The sequence below is a fragment of the Canis lupus genome, chromosome 20 (assembly GCF_048164855.1).
Source record: "Canis lupus baileyi chromosome 20, mCanLup2.hap1, whole genome shotgun sequence".
Taxonomy (NCBI): domain Eukaryota; kingdom Metazoa; phylum Chordata; class Mammalia; order Carnivora; family Canidae; genus Canis; species Canis lupus.
The window spans coordinates 42,794,414-42,811,416 of NC_132857.1; the positions used below are offsets into that span (position 1 = coordinate 42,794,414).

At 38.3% G+C, this 17,003-nt stretch overlaps 1 protein-coding gene and 1 long non-coding RNA gene across 3 annotated transcripts in view; one reads left to right on the forward strand and one right to left on the reverse strand.

The window, feature by feature from the left end:
* Positions 1-493: 493 nt before the first annotated feature.
* Positions 494-17,003, reverse strand: part of LOC140611912 (uncharacterized) — a 92,676-nt gene continuing 76,166 nt past the window's right edge. The window contains exons 6-8 of one of the 2 annotated variants that reach the window (XR_012013228.1): positions 15,832-16,001; positions 3,349-3,478; positions 494-1,674 (exon numbers count right to left, since the gene is read on the reverse strand). This is a non-coding gene — a long non-coding RNA (uncharacterized lncRNA). The remainder of the gene's footprint in view (positions 1,675-3,348; positions 3,479-15,831; positions 16,002-17,003) is intronic. The other variant, XR_012013229.1, reaches the window with a different exon arrangement.
* ACMSD (aminocarboxymuconate semialdehyde decarboxylase) overlaps positions 8,931-17,003 on the forward strand; it is a 66,485-nt gene continuing 58,412 nt past the window's right edge. Inside the window, exons 1-2 of the mRNA XM_072789006.1 lie at positions 8,931-9,130; positions 16,729-16,773. Coding sequence (XP_072645107.1) covers positions 9,074-9,130; positions 16,729-16,773 — 102 coding nt within the window. The 5' untranslated portion in view covers positions 8,931-9,073. The remainder of the gene's footprint in view (positions 9,131-16,728; positions 16,774-17,003) is intronic.

The following is a 17,003-nucleotide window of genomic DNA, read 5'->3' on the forward strand; positions in this document are numbered from 1 at the left end:
AGAGAGAGAGGCAGAGACACAGGCAGAGGGAGAAGCAGGCTCCATGCACCGGGAGCCCAATGTGGGATTCGATCCCGGGTCTCCAGGATCGCGCCCTGGGCCAAAGGCAGGCGCCAAACCACTGCGCCACCCAGGGATCCCTATCCTACAAAGTTTATGGCTCAGTCTTTCTATCAATGACTCAGGCTAAGGCTTTTAAAACTCAAAATCCAGGGCACCTGCATGGGTCAGTCAGCTGAGCATCTGACTCTTGATTTCAGCTCAGATCATGATCTCAGGGTTGTAATACTGTGCCCTGTGTCCATCCGGCTCCATGTTCAGTGGGGAGTCTGCTTCTCTCTTTTTCTCTCCCTCTCTCCCTTTTCCCCTCCTCCCTCAAATAAATAAATAAATCTTTTTTTTTAAATTTAAAGATCTCAAAATCCAAGAACTGGAAGAAGCTCAAGTTTTTACTCATGAACACACCAATCTTTCAAATACAAAAAGGGCCACAGAGTTCACAGAAATACTAAGACAGCACCTGTTGCTGCATGATATTGAGTAAAGGCTAGATCTTTCACATAACAGTTTCACATGAGACTTAGAAATGTTCCTGAAAAAGATACTTTATCCACTTATTCATGTTTATTTACTTATTAGTTTGTTGAGTATGAAATACTCAAAGCATTGTATTAGTCAAAGTTTCCAGACAAATAGAACCAATAAGATGTATATATAGAGAGAGACTTATTTTAAGGAATTAGTTCATGTGATTGTAAAGGATGGCAAGCCCAAAATCTGTGCGATAGCCTGACAGGTTGGAGGCCCCAAGAGAGTTGGTGCTGCATTTAAAATCTGAGGGCTCTGAGAAGTCCCTCTTCGTGCACAGCCTTTTCATATTGAGGCCTTCAAGTGAGTAGAGGAGCCTCACCCATGTTATGGAGGATAACTGCTTTTTTCAAAGTCCATCCATTCAAATGTTAATCCCATCCCCCTAAAAAACCTTCACAGAAACATCCAGTTACTGGATACTGTGGCCTAGCCAAGTTGACAGATAAAATTAACCATCACAAGCACCTACACAGTTGTTTTTCACTAGGGATATAACAGACAACAAGACAAATACAGTCCCTGGTCCCATGGTGTTTACTCAAAAATTCATTAATTCAACAGCGCCTGGAAGTAAAAAAAATTCAAATTCACGTGCAAGAGATTGAAACTAGCTCTTTTCCAAGTAGCAAGAACTGATAAGGAAGAGAGAGATAAAGACATCCTCGGGTGCCAAAATCTAGAAGCCTGGGAAAAGGTAGTAGAATGGGATTCCAGTGTCTTTTTTTTTTTTTTTAAGATTTTATTTATTTATTCATGAGAGAGAGAGAGACAGAGGCAGAGACACAGGCAGAAGGAGAAGCAGGCTCCATGCAGGGAGCCCGATGTGGGACTCAATTCCAGGACTCCAGGATCACGCCCTGGCCAAAGGCAGGTGCCAAACCGCTGAGCCACCCAGGCATCCCATGGGATTCCAGTGTCTTTGCAGATATCATTCACAGCTTTTTCAGGGTCATTCCTTCTCATTCCCTCAGCTAACTCTTCCAGGAGGAGGTAGTTCTCTTTTGTCATTTGGAGATTGGTATTGTCAGAAGAGGCTTCATAGAGGAGGCAATGTTTAATATTCAGTGATGGATAGATGTACAACTGGCAGAAAGGAAAGGGAAAAATTATTCCAAGTGTTAGAGGTCAAAGAAGGCATTAATAAAGACCAAGAGAAAAATATATCATATTTGGGAGGCACAAATATTCCTTGTGACTAGGGCACAGAGCACAGTAGCAAAGCACAGAGACAAAAGAGGTTAAGTACCCATGGGGCCCTGTTTCCCATGCATGCTTGGACTTAGCAGTGAAAAATTGTAAAAAGTGTTACATTGAAGGAGATGAGATTGTTTGGTGTTTTAGGAAGATCATGTTGGTCAAGAGCCCTGTGGATGGATCACAGTGCACCATGATGCGATTAGTGGGCAATTAAACAATCCTGGACAAAGATGGTATGAGCCTCAAAGTAAGACTGGAGAGAAGAGAACAAAGTTGGAAGATGCAATGAGATTAGAATAAAAAGATTTGGTAAGGGGCACCTGGGTGGCACAGCTGATTAAGTGTCTGACTCTTAGTTTCAGCTCAGGTCATAATCTCAGGATACTTGGACCAAGCCCTGCATCAGGCTTCATGCTCAGCATGCAGTCTGCTTGAGGTTCTCTCTCCCTCTCCTGCCCCTTTCACTTATTCTCTCTCTCTCTCTCTCCTTTTCAAATAAATGGATAAATCTTTAAAAAAAAAAAAAAAAGAACTTGGCAATTTATTGATTGTGGGGGTGGGGGGAATTGGAGAAGAGGAGTGGTCCTTTCAACCAGTGGAGCTGCCCACCTTCAAGTGGCACACACAGGTCTGGCCAAGGAGCAACATAATCCTGGTGACCATAACAGAGGGTACACCCCTACCCCATAGTCCTGGATCACAGAAACCCAGGGTTCGGGGTATAATATAAGAAAAGGAAAGCAAGGTCCTTCAAATTGACTAATATCAAACTTCCTGCCAGTCTTTGCATATGGCAGACTAAGAAATAATTGGATTACACATCATGGTATAATTCATAGCTGATAGTTTTATATTACTCAAGTTATTATTTACAATAATAACTCTTATTTGATCAATTCTGGTATCATTCCTATTTGACAGAGACAATGTAACTTTCCCAAGACCATCCAATAAAGAAGCAGTAGTCAGGAGTCAAAGCCTGGTATTTACGCTGACTCATAGCCATCAGATTAGAGCCAGTAGAGAGGAGCCACTCAGACTTAGTCTAAACCATTTTTTTATTTTTATACAATTCAATACTGAATAATTTAAGGACCTCTTGCCTTTTCCACAAAGGAATGCCAGTATAAACGAGTATAAAGCTCATTTGATTTATAATTCATCTTCTTAAATGTGAAGATGAGATCTTCTATAATTTTCCTTTTTTGTTGTCACTTTCCTCATCACTGTAGTGGGAAATGAAAGGGTCAAGGACTCTATAACCTCCTCTCATTTAGCCAAAAAGTTTGCCTGTCTTCATAAGCAAAAATAGAACTATTGCTCTCTTCTTCTGTGATAGGTACACTAAATACACAGAGCTCATCAGATGTTACATATGCATCATTTCAAATCTCCCACTTTCCCTTTAATACTGTTTGGTGAAGGCAGTCCTCCTCCTCCCTCTGGATGAAAACCTATGCAGACACCATGACATTTCCATTCATTTTTATGTAATAAAAATTTCCAAGCTCATTTTAAATTGCAAACCCAGTCTCAGTTGAAAAACTGAAAAATACCCACCAAAATACATTAATTATCTCTTCAATCCTCATTGAAAGGTAAGGATTTTCCTCCCACAGGTGGGGACACATTTCTTTTTTCTCCTTTCCCAACTGGCAATTCTCCTCTTCTCTGAGCTTGATCTCCTTTCCTGGGAGAGCCGAAGCAGGGAGAGAGAAAAAATGTCAGGGCTTTAGAACAACTGCTAATTAAATGACCCTGTGGTAAAATGTCTTAGGCTCCAGAGTGGGCAGGCTGGAGCTTAAAATGCTCTCTTTCTCTGTGGAATGCTTTTGAGGTTCTTTAGTGGCTTCCCAGTGTTGAGGCCTTCCTCTGCAGCTCCCTATAGACAATTTTTATCTGACTTATCAATAATTGAGAGACATATGTTGGAAAATTTTTCAAATATATATATATTTGGAATATGTGTTGTGTGCATTGCATATTTTGAGGCAATCTGGTATACCAAATTTAGAATTATTATGGCTTTATACTTAGCTGAACATTTTATTATTATAGTGATCCTCCTGTGCCTTAACAATGCTTTTTGTATTATGGTCTCTTTTAATTGAATTAATGTGAAGGAACTAATGTGAAGTGTTATGACAGACATGGCTATCATGACTTTCTTTTAGTTAGAGTTTGCTTCTGCTATTTTCTCTTTCCTTTTTACTTTCAAACTATATCTTCTGAGTTTATGTTTCTAATAAACAATATTTAGCTAGATGTTGTTATTTCTGTCATTTTATTGTGTGCTATTTGCCTACTTTTTCTATGTTTCTTTTTTCCTCTCTATTGCCTTCTTTTAAATCGATTTTTTTTCTTATTCCTGTTTCCACTTAACAGGGTTGAAAATTATATATTCTGTGTATATTCTTCAGTAGTTACTCTGAAATTTTTACCATGCCTAATTGTGGTAGGCTGAATAATACTCTCCACTTAAAGATTCCCATGTTCTATTCCCAGAACCTGTGAAAATGTACTTTACATGGTTAAAAGAACTTTGAAAATGTGATGATGTTAAGGATTTTGAGATAGGGAAATTATCATGAGTTATCTGGGTAAGTCCAATATATCTTAAAAGAAGGAGATGAAAGAGAGTCAAAAAAAGATAGTGTGATGACACAAATGAGAGAAAGACTACAAGATACTATACTGCTAGCTTTGGACATAGAGGATGGGGTCTGAGCCAAGGATGCAGTTTCTAGAAAGACAAAAAAGGCAAGAAACAGATTTTTTTTCTAGAGCTTTCAGCAGGAACAAAGCCCTGCTGACCCATTTTAGACTTCTGACTTCCAAAACAGTCAGAGAATAAACTTCTATTGTTATAAACCACAAAGGATGTAGTCTTTGTTATAGCAGCAATTGAAAACTAATACAGATTTTGGTACCCAGATGTGGGATATTGCTGTTACAAATGCAAAAAAAAAAAAAGTAAAAGTGGTTTTGGAACTGAATAGGGTAGAAGGTGGAATAACTTTGAAGTGTATGATAGAAGAAAATGCTAGTTTCCCTTAAACAGACTGTTAATAGACATGTGGATGCAAATGATGCTACCAGTGAGCACTCAGAAGGAAATCATGGCAGAGAAAGCCTATATTGTCTCAGAGAATACCTAAATCATCATAAATAAATCACTGATAGAAATATGGTGAGGGCTCAGAGGGAAATGAGGAACATGATAGAAGTAGAGGAAAAGGGTCCTTGTTATTATAGTGGCAGAAAACTTAGTCCTACTGTGTGTCCTGCAGTTCTATAGAAATAAGAATTTACAAGTGATGAAACTAGATATTTGACTGAGGAGATTCCCAAGAAAAGTGTCAAAGATTCATCCTTGTTCCTTCTTGGTGCTTACAGTAAAATGCAAGAAGAAAAATACTGAAAAACTACTAAGAAAAAGGGAATCAGGACTTGGTGATTTAGGAAAGTCTCAGCTTATCCAGATTGCAAAAATGTCAAATTAGGAGATTTGCTGTCAGGAGGGCATACCTTGGAGAGAAAACCAAAAAATGTATGGCTGAACAACCTTTTGCAAGTAATGTAACTCCTTAATGAAGGCATTATCATTGTTATGACTGGCATTATTCTAAATATTTAATATTATTTAGAATTTCTTATACGACCACCAGTTTCTTTGCTTCTCACTCATTCATATATTTCAGACCTTCTTTCTGGAGTCTTTTTCGTCCTTTCTGGAGTACATCATTAGGAATTCCTTAAGTGAAAGTCTTTTGGTAGCAAACTCAGTTTTCACCTGAAGATATCTTTATTTTCCCCTTATCGTTAAAATTAAGTTTTACAAAGTATATGATTCCAGGTTGACAGTTCATGTATATCAGCCTTTTGAGCAAATTTTCAGTTGTCCTATGGCTCCTATTATTGCTGTGAGAAGTTGGCTGAAAGTCTAATTGCTGAGTTTTTAAGGCATTCTTTTTCTTTCTAGCAGTTCATAGGATCTAATCTTTATTACTGGCGGTCTGCAGTTTCACTACAAGGTTTCTAGAAATGAAGTTATTTTTGTTAATCTTTCTTGATATAGCTTTTGATTCATGGATTTGTTGGCTCGTCAGGTCTGGAAAATTCTCAGCTATTATCTCTTGGTATATCTCTCCTCTAACTTCTCTCTCTACTCTTTTAGCACTTCTGTTAGACTCTATTTATTTAATTTATTTATTTATTTATTTATTTATTTGTTTGTTTGTTTGTTAGACTCCTTTTAGACTTTCTTATTCTATCCTTTGTACTCTGTGACACTCTTAAATATGTTCAATCCCTTCATCTCTCTGTGCAAGTCTCTTCCAGTTCATTAATTCTCCATTCAACTGTGTCTATTCTGCTGCTTAATCCACTGCGTTTTTTATTTAAATTATTACGTTTTCCTTTATAAAAGTTTTATTTTGTCACTTTTCTTTTTTTTTTTAATTTTTATTTATTTATGATAGTCACAGAGAGAGAAAGAGAGAGAGGCAGAGACATAGGCAGAGGGAGAAGCAGGCTCCATGCACCGGAAGCCCGATGTGGGATTCGATCCCGGGTCTCCAGGATCATGCCCTGGGCCAAAGGCAGGCGCCAAACCGCTGCGCCACCCAGGGATCCCTATTTTGTCACTTTTCAAATTTGGTCGGTCATTTGATAGTCCATTAATTTGTAAATGTTTATTTATTTAAACATTTCATATAAAATAAATTTATATTCTATGCTTAATAACTCTAATATTTGTGTCCTTGGAGATTTAAATCTATTAACTATTTCTGTGGGCAATCCGTCATGGTGGCTTTTCCCCTCATGTGTATAGAATTTTTTCCTGACCTTAATCTGTGCCAATACTGAGGGGGCTAATTTGGGGTGTCTTCAAGAAAGATTTCTATTTTCTCTTTCTGAACATGGGTAGAGATGGAGTAGTCAAGGATTATCAACTTTCTACCACTTTAACTAAAACCTTTAACTAAAACCTTCAGTAGCTGTCTTTGTTTTTTTTTTTTTTTTTAGTAGCTGTCTTTGGATAATACTTTTCAAAGAAATTCTCAAAGAAAATTGTTATTAATTCTTTTCTTTTTCTTCCTTTTTTTTTTTTTTTTTCTCATAATGGAGACAGACAGGTGTCCTTACAGACTCCCATTGTTGACCAGTGGGGTTTTTTTTCTTCTAGTCTACTTATTTGCTAGAGGTTTAGCTCGTTCAAGAATTCTAGTTTATGGGTGCCTGGGTGGATCAGTTGGTCAAACATCTGCCTTCAGTTCAGGTCATGATCTCAGGGTCCTGGGATCAAGCCCCAAATCAGGCTCCCTGATCAATAGGGAGTCTGCTTGAAAGATTCTCTCTTCCTCTCCCTCTGCCCCTCTCTCACTCAAGTTCTCTCTCAAATGAAATAAATAAAAATGAAATAAATAAAATATTTGTTAAAGAATTCTAATTTAATGAACAGGTCTCCATTTTGTACAAGCCCATGGTATGCTTTCCTACTCCCCTGTGAGATATTAATCCTCAAAGCTCTAGAATTCTGAATCTACAATCCCTGGGTTCAAATTCTGTCCCTACCACTTTTTGTATGCCCATGGGCAAGTTACCTAACTTCTCTGTGCTTCATTTTCCTCTGATACAAAAATGGATACTAGTAATTAGTAACAGTCACAGGACTGTGATAAGGAATAAGTGAATTGATATGAGTAAAATGCTTGGAAAATTTCCTGCAACATAGAAAGTGCTCTAAAAGTGCTTACACCTACTTTGGGTATTGGCATGTTGATTTAAGGCTCACTTATTCAGTTTTAGCTCATCGAACTTTTTAAAAATGGATCTTGAGGATTTGCTTTATTTTCTTTCAAGTGGAGCAGCATTTTAAGGAATGTTTGTTATAATTTACTCAGAATCTAGGTTAACTGGTTATAATTTACCCAGAATCTAGTTGAAAAGAATGTTGGTTACAGTTTACCCAGAATCTAGTTGAACAGCCTTGTAGGAAGGCTTTTTTGACAATTTAGTCTCTGTGCTGTGGAGACTGAGATGAAGGGAGCATCCCAAAGCAGTTTCAAGGCTGCGCCAGGGACCTTAGATCCTTGAACATCTTAAGCTTTCCAGGAATAGAAAAGGTTAACAGAGAATAACAAAGAGCTGCTTTGTTCTAGGCTCTCTTAGATGCATTACCAGGAGCCTCACTATATGCTCCAGTGGAAGCCCTACCCAAAGTGCTCTGACAACTCTCAGTGGAATGGTTACTTACTTCTTTCCCCTGCACTTAAGCTGTGTATAATTATCTCTTACAACACATGCATTATTTCACCTCATTCAACCTTATATCCTCAGCACATAGTAGTTCTCAAAAAATGTTAAATGCATGAATGAACAAATAAAAGAAAAACACAATGGGAAGAATAACACGCATGAAAAATGGGCTCTTTCTCTGATTTAAACATAAAGGTAAAACTTTCCCCATAACTTTTCAAAGTGCTAAATTTTCATGAACAAGACAATTAATCAATATTGTTTAAAGACATCACAATAAATAACTGAAAAAAGAAACTGAACAAAAAACATTAAAATTGGTTGATTCTGGGGAATGAAACCAATGATAAGGTGAATCTGTGATCAACTGTTCTTTAAAAACCGTCTGTGCTATTTGATTTTTAATCATGTACTATTTAATTTTTTACTATGTGTATATATTTTTAAAGACTTATTTATTTTAAAGAAAGAGCACGAGCAGGAGGGGTGGAGGGAGAGGAAAAGAGAATCTCAAGAAGACTCCAATGCTGAGCACTGGAGCCCTACTTGGGGCTGGATCTCACAACCATGAGATCACTACCTGAGCAGAAACCAAGAGTTGGATGCTCAACCAACTGTCCCACCAAGGTGCCCCAGATTTGTTATTATCTATATCTCGAAAAAAAAAATGAAATATTTAAACACAGATTAGCCAATTTTTGGACATGCTATAACTCAAAAGCACCTAGCAGTTACATTTGACCCCAGGAGGTTTAGTACAGTGTTTTATTTTATTTTTTAATTTAGTGCCTAGAGTCCTGATTACCAAAGAGTTGTTGACCTAAAGCCAAGTTGACAAATAAACAGAATTCTGAACTTTAATAAGGCAGTTCCAGTGGACCTAGACTGAGCTGAGTAAGCCTACTGACTGGTGCCAGAAAGTAGCTATAAAGGGACTAAGTGAATCAATTAGCTCCATGGTCTTTAGAGATCTCTTGATACCAAAACATCTTTCTTTACATGCTTCTCCTCTGATCCTGTGGAGATGAAAATTGACATCCATAGTCATATTCTACCAAAAGAATGGCCAGATCTAAAAAAGGTAATGGTAATTAATCTGCTGAATTATTTCTGGAACTTCTCCAGGGTTTTCTCACTGCTTCTATTACAGGTCTATCTCTTATTTGGGGAATTAGATGTTAAGTTTCTCTGCTCTGGGAGTGATTTTAAATTATTTGGTAGCTCTGATTTCCCAGTTTTTAAAAATTACTTTCATATTTATTTTGAAAGAACATTGATCAAAGAGTTACTGCTTCTTAAAATCCCCTTTTCTCCTCAAATGAGGCATTCTTTAAAATTTCTGGACAATTTAAGTCAGGCAGTTTTACTTCCATTTAAATCACATATTCAGCTGCTGGGAAGATACGTGCCAACTACAGAATTTAAAGTTACAGTTTCAAGTAAAAAACTATTAAAAAAATGGAATGTGATAGGCTTCCAGGACTTTAAAACACATCTCCTTTCCAAAATGTTTAAAATAAGTTTTAGAAGCACCAAGAGATAGCTTTGTGGAATTTTTTTAAGTCTATTTTAGGACACTGTCTGAAACCTTTCCTTTTGATGTTCTTTAAGCTATAAATCCTTGTTATGAACTAGAGAGTAGGAACATCAAAAAACCCTAGAGAAAATGACATGAAGTCTTTGTACAATGAGTGTCTCTTTCTCTGTGTTTCTCAAGAGGGAAATTTCCTTTTGTCATTAAGAACTTTTGAATGAATACTAAAAAAAGGAGGTGGGGAACATGAAGAAATTTAAAATTGGTTTGAATTTTATTCAGGCTAAGTATCAGGTTTTACCCAATCTTCAGCCTTCTCTACTATTTTCATGCCACTGATAATGTTTCATCTTTTTAATCCCAAGTGAGGAAAAATGAATAACACAAACTCTAATTAAAATATGGTTTACTGTGCAAGAGAGTGAAACTATTTTCTTCTCATAGCCGTCTCTGGAAGAATGTCAATCTTGTTTCTTTGTCCTTAGTACTTTAGGTAAGGTGGATGGTAGACATTGTAGATTGAAAACTACATATGATGCTGAACCATCTAGTGGAAGGGGAGGCAGGTGGGGAGATGGGATGACAGGGTGACAGGCACTGAGGGGGGCACTTGACGGGATGAGCACTGTTATACTATATGTTGGCAAATCGAACTTCAATAAAATAAATATTATATATATATATAATAAAGCAGATAGTACACTAACTGCACCAACTGACCCCTCCAGGAGTTTAAGCGCCTGCATGGGAACTTGCTGCTCTGAATGCTACTGTCCTCATCATGTTTTATTAGGGTGTAAACACCACTTCACAAGGTTAGTGATGAAGATCCAGAGCAGCCTAAAATGGTGCCTCCTCTTTGCTGAAGGGAAAAAACTTTCTACCTAGTATCCTATACCACAACTCCCATCTCTCATTATCAGCTCCCACCCAAAAGCCTGCTTCCAGTTTGAGCAGAGAAGTTGTCACCAAGAGCTAACAATTTCTAGGTGCCCCCACCCAATGCAGGGCCCCAAAGGCATTGTTAAAACTGCTCAGGAAACTGAAAGATGCAGAGTTTAGGGAGGCTATAACCATAATGTGTGTCCTGGAGACCTCCTAAGCACATGTTCTGCTGGCTCTTAATCTTCCTACTCCTTTTTTTTTTTTTTTTTTTTTTAAGAGCTATTTATTTGAGAAGGGGGTCGGGACAGAGGGAGAGGGAGAGAGAATCTCAAGCAGACTCCACGCTGAGTGTGGAGCTCAACCAGGGGCTATATCTCACAACCTTGAAATCACTACCCAAGCCAAAACCAAGAATTGGACTCTTAACCATCTGAACCACACAGGTGCCCCCACCCTTCTTAACTTCTAGCTGTTGCCTCAAAAGAACGGAATGGCATTTTTGTCCCAATAAACCAGGGTTTTATCTACTATGCTTCAAGAAGATAACTGATACACTTAATAATGCTGATGATACAATAATAGTAATAATAACCATTATACTCAGACTTCCAGGGAGAGAGAGATGGAGATAGAGACAGAGGTATTTGATTCACATAAAAACCATGTACTTGCAAATAGGATTTATATTATTAACTTTGCTGGACCAATCAGTGCCTGAGATTCAGAAATGAGCCCATTATCCCAGAGCTATATGGGACTGTGGTAGCTCCTCTGCAGCATTTCCACAACTACCTTGATAGAGCTGGCTCAGGAGAATATCACTGCTATAAGGGATGTCCCTGCTTGTCTCTGTTCCCCAATGCCCCTGCCTCCCTCGACACCAGCCTGTTCCTCAATTCCCCACAATCATGTAAACCCACTGAGGGCCTTGTCAACGGATCACTGGAATCTGATTTCAACCCACAGGTCAAGCAAGTGGATCTGTTATATGGTAGAAGTTTTAATTTGATTGCAGGCAAACCAATGATGGAAAAAAAACAGCAGAAAATAGTTGTGTGTTTTCAAACTGGGAGGAGTGTGATAAATAAATATACATATAAATAGTACTGGGATTCTTTTCCCACTCTCCCCATTTCCAGTCCATATGGTCACAGTGGTGAGTATTAAGGTGACATAAGGCCTTAGTGTTCGTATAGTTCAGTAATTACAGCAGATTTTCCTATGTCTTTAAATTGTTTCTTAATGGGTAAAATACCATTTCAAAACAATCTCTGATCTTTTCTCACCATTTTTTTTCAAACTTTCCAATAAAAGAATGAAAAGAAGCCAGTACTAGTTTTGTTTCAAAAGATGAAGCCCGTTTGGAAGAACTAATAGCTGTTTCCCAAACTGCTTTCCTTATTAAACATTAATGGACACATCTCAATAACCTTGACCTCCTAATGCAGTAAAGAAACAGAAAAGCAGAATCAACATGCCTGGATTGATAATTAACTAATGATTACAAAGGACTGGGATTTGAGAAATCTTTTCATTTTCACTTGCAATAACGATTTTACTCAGACTTACAGTAAAGATCCTTAGGGGGAAGAAAACTATCTCAGGCGGAAAGAAGCAGAAACAGGATGCTTGATTAAATTGTTTCTGATACATCAGGACCCCCACTCTCTGCTGTCATAAAGAGGAGGATATGAGTCAAGGAAACATGGTGAACATTGTTTCAGGTTGATCCATGATGAGATCATTCATAACAACAATGATGATAATAAGGTCTTGGCTTTTTTTTTCCTTCAGTAGAACTTATGGACTACCTACTTTGTGCCCAATAGTAAGATTTGCAAAGATTTATATGGGGTCAAAAAATTCTGGCCTTTACTAAAAATATAAATATATTTACATATTTTTTCATTCGCAAAGATTTAATTGCCCTTGATCACTGTCAGGCTTTAGGAGACAAAATCCTAGATATAACCTGACTTTTAAGCAACCCCTCTGAGGAAATGTGTATCTGGTTTCATCACACAGGAAGTTCCTTTCTCACTTCATTAAAGTGTGAGATCCTCAAGACACTAAAAATGCCATTCAGTTCATCTACTTCTGATCCATATAAATCCATTTCGGAAACATATCTCTTGTATATAGAACTGAATTCCCTTTAATTTTTTAGTTTGTTTTTTATTATCATGCCTTTAAATGCCTAAGGGACACTGGTCATTGTCAGTCAAACATTTTTAGACTATAAATGCCTCCTGGCATATGCTCTCACCAAAACTACTTTCAAGCTCATAAATTTCAGACCCCAGGCTTGGTTTAACCTAGGATGACAGCTGCAGAATTATGTAGAGCCCAAACTTAGAGCAGTTGCCTAAATGGGTTAGGCCTTTGCAGGGGGCTTAGGAGAAACACAAAGTCTTCAAATTTTGTGCTTCCCAAGAAAGAGGAAGGAGGAACACAGAGCTCCTTCTTTCAGAGTACTCCTGAATGTCCAACCCTAGGGTATGCCTTCTTCCACCACCTAAGGATAATATAGGCTGCCACCACTATACTACCTCCAATGCCATTCCTGTTTGTCACTACCACCACCACCAAGCTCACTAGCACAACTATCACCACTACCACCTCAAAACCTTTACCACTGCCACTGCCATCCCTATAGACACTATGACCATCAATATCACCACCTTTGTCACCACCTCCTCCACCACCACCAATGTCACTACCAGCATCATCATGATCATTGTTAGCATTATGAGGTCCTCTCTATAAACCAGGTCTGGTATCAATAGCTTCTGTGAATTTTATCTTAATTAATTCTCACAAAATCCTATGTCACAGCTATATATGAAGCACAAAATATGCCTCATTTTACACATAAGGGAACAGTGACTTTGAGATACTAAGTTACTCCAACAAAGTCAAAGATTTTGTAAACGGTTTGTCATGTGTGACAAGATTCCTCTCCTCCAACGGAATACTTCTTTAACCTGCTAACTTTACAGGTTCAAGTTGCTCAGCAAATTAAGAAAAAGTAAGAAAGACAGTGAGGAAGAAGGAATAGAGAAGGAAAGAAGAAAAGGAGAGAAGGAAAAAAAACCTTTTCTTTTATAGTAAAATAAGATTTCAATGGCAAATTTCCAATTCAAGAGAAAGTTTTACTCTAAAATGTAACTGGTTAAAGCCATATTCCACCTCCTCCACCAATATACATCTCTCCAAAGCTTTACCCAGGAGAAGGTGGAGTTGGGGGTGGGGGAAGCACACGGGTATTAAATGCATGAAATGAGGAGATTGGGGTGGAGGAATATAGGCAAAGGAGAAACTTGGTACAAGGAAAAGAAGCTACAGCCCCTAGCGGACAGTTTCCTTTGCATGCCCAGCCTACTACTCCAGGTCCTCTGATGTCACTTAGGGAAGAGGCAAGTAAATTTCCAGAGCTAATATGATTTCCTGGAACTAGAACTAAGAACAGACCTTATGCCAAGGGAGAATAAGGCTAGTACAGAATTTACCAAATCTTAAATCTCTCGGGTCAGGCCCCAGTCAAAGCCACAGAGACATACAATACACCCTATGCTGCAGGCCTAACTCCCACCCCACCCCCCACCCTCCACCCCACAGTCTGGAGGTGAGAGGGCAGCTAGGAAGAGGGACTGCCAAGACCTGATTCCCTTAAGACAACTTCCCTATAGCATGGCATGAGAAACAACCACTGTTAGCTGGTCTCATCCAAATAATACAATAAGCAAGAAGTTGAGCTGATGTTCAGCTTCCCTAACCATCACTACTGATAAGAGCTGTTGATGAGCTCTTCACATCACTGTTTCCACCCCCCACACCTTCCCTTCTTCCATCACACTGTGAGAGTCACTGTTCTGAAGCATGGAAACACTGAACGTTGGAAGTTCCTCTCCAATATAACCCCAGACTATCTTTTCAACCTCCCTCCCTAGATACCATGACTCAAGTTGTCAGTCAATACCCTCCTCCAGGCTCCAGAGAGCTTGTATATTACTCTACCACAGCATGTCTTACACACCATTACCCTTTAATAGCTGCCAGCCCAGCCCCACACATTCAAGACTCTTCTCCACAAAGGCTGAAAGTATGCTTCACTTTTATTTTCTCTTCCCTAGTAAGACTAGTCAGGGGTGGGATTCCATGAGGGTTTGAAGAATGAATGAACAAAATGAAATTTTAAGACCTATAGTTACATGCATCATATATACCTATGTTCTTAGGCAGTCTGAAAATTTTTTATTCATAATCTCAAGAAGAAATATATTTTATTTTATTTTATTTTTTATTTTTTATTTTTTAAGAAATATATTTTATATTAGGACTCAGTACACTCCTATATATAATGGAAAAGTCTAATGAAACTAATACCACATGGGAAACATTCTAATATATTATTCTATTCTATTCTGTTCTAGTCTACTCTCCTCTACTCCATTCCATTTCATTCCTTTACTATTTTAGCTTGGGTTTTCCAAGAAGCAGACCTTGAAACAAAGATTCAAATGCAAGTAATTTTACTTTGGAGGTGATCCCAGGAAACACCAGTAGAGAGGAGAAATAAGACAGGGAATGCAAGGCAGCCAATGAAAGTGTAGAATGTATGCCTCATCTCAGACTCATTATGACCAAGGGATGGGGAAACCAGTGTCTTCAGTGTACTTATATACATACACCTTCAGTCACTTGTTGAGGGATGTGGAGGCGGGGGGGGGGGTGCAGGAATGGGGGCACTAATTTCCTGGGACTTCTGATCTTCCAGAAGGACCTGATCAAAGCTGGCTTTACTAGGCAACAGGGAAGCCCTTGTCAAAGAAATGCAGGGGCTAGCAGGTGAAGGAATGCCAGTGTGCACAGAAGTATCAAGGGGAGGGAAGATGAGTGGGACACTGACAGCATCCGCTACACAAACTATTTTGGTTTTTAGAATGCCTGGGTCACTATCCACTAAACTAATTTCATGATCAACTGATGGACTGTAACCCATGGTTTGAATAGCAGCATTGGTGTTCTAAGATGGTGTTTCCTAAAGAGTAGTCCTTACGGTACACGTACTCCTGGTGGTGCCTGAAATGATTTTAGGTGATACACGAATAAGTATTTTTTAATATTAATCCTCATTTAAAAATTGCAACCTAGTGTCTGATATCTGATCCAGAACACATAACTCTCAAAACTTAGTCATAAGAAGACAAATAACCCAATTTAGAGAAAAAAAAAAAACTTAGCAAAAAAATTTCACACATACTTCACCAAAGAAAATATGGAAAATAAGTACTTAAAAAGCTATTCAATTTCATTAGTTATTAGAGAAAAACATAAAAACCACAATGATATTCACTACATACCTACTGAAATGGCTAAATGAAGAAAACTGACAATACCACATTCAGGTGAGGGTGTGGAGCAACTGGAATTCTCATACTTTGTTGTTGGGCATGCAGACTGCTACAGCCACTTCAGTCACAGTTTCTAAGTGGCAGTTTCTCCTGAAGCAATTCCACTCCTGGATATTTACCTAAGAAAAATTAAAACACAAAGAACTGTCTTAAAATGTTTATAGCAACTTTATTCATAATAGCAGGTAAGTAAAAAAGCAAAATGTCCACCAAGTGATGAATGAATAAACAAAGTGGTATATCCCTAGAATGGAATACTACTCGTCAATAAAAAAGGATTGAATTATTGATACATGCAACAACATGGATGGATTTCAAAAGTATTGCTAAGTGAAAACAAATCCACTCAAAAAGGATGCACAAAGTATGATTTAACATTCTGGAAAAGTCAAACTTAGAAATCAGACTGGTGGGGACTGAGAACAAGAGTCAAATGTTGACTGTAAAGGAGCATGAGATTATATTTCAGGATGATGAAAGACCGGCTCTATTTTTATTTTGATTCCAACACGGGTTTGTCAAAACACATAGAATCTACACTTAAAAGGATCTAAGTTTACTGTATGTAAACTACACCCCAACAAACCCAACTTTAAAAAAATTGCAACCTAGGTAGAACAAGCACTTCTGTGATATAGACTTTTCCTTCTGAATAAATATATTTGAGGGAAAAAAGTAAATTGGTTTAAATATCAATACTGAGTATGTGATACATGGGTGTGGGGGGAGAAAATAAGAAGGTGATACCTGGTAGGATGGAGCTCAAGATCCTTTGCCCCAGAGATACCCCTTTATTGCAGTCCTCCCTAATTTTTCTTCCAGTCTAACTGTGCTTCTCCCCCACAGCGATTCGGCTATGGAGGCTGGGTGCAGCTTCAACACCACAGCAAGGTGAGTGTATCTCAAAGCGCGAATGTGCCTTAGACCAGGGGCATCCTGAGCCTGAGATGTTCTTGCAGGCAGGCTTCCAGGGAGCTCAGCTAATGTCCTCTTATTGACTTTATAGTAGGCATGGGAGCAGCACTGAGTTTCTCAAAATTACTAGGAAAAGTGAGGGTGACTTCAAAGAGCAGTAATTAGGAAGATAAAATTGCAATTTGAGAAGCCATTAAGAAATCTTT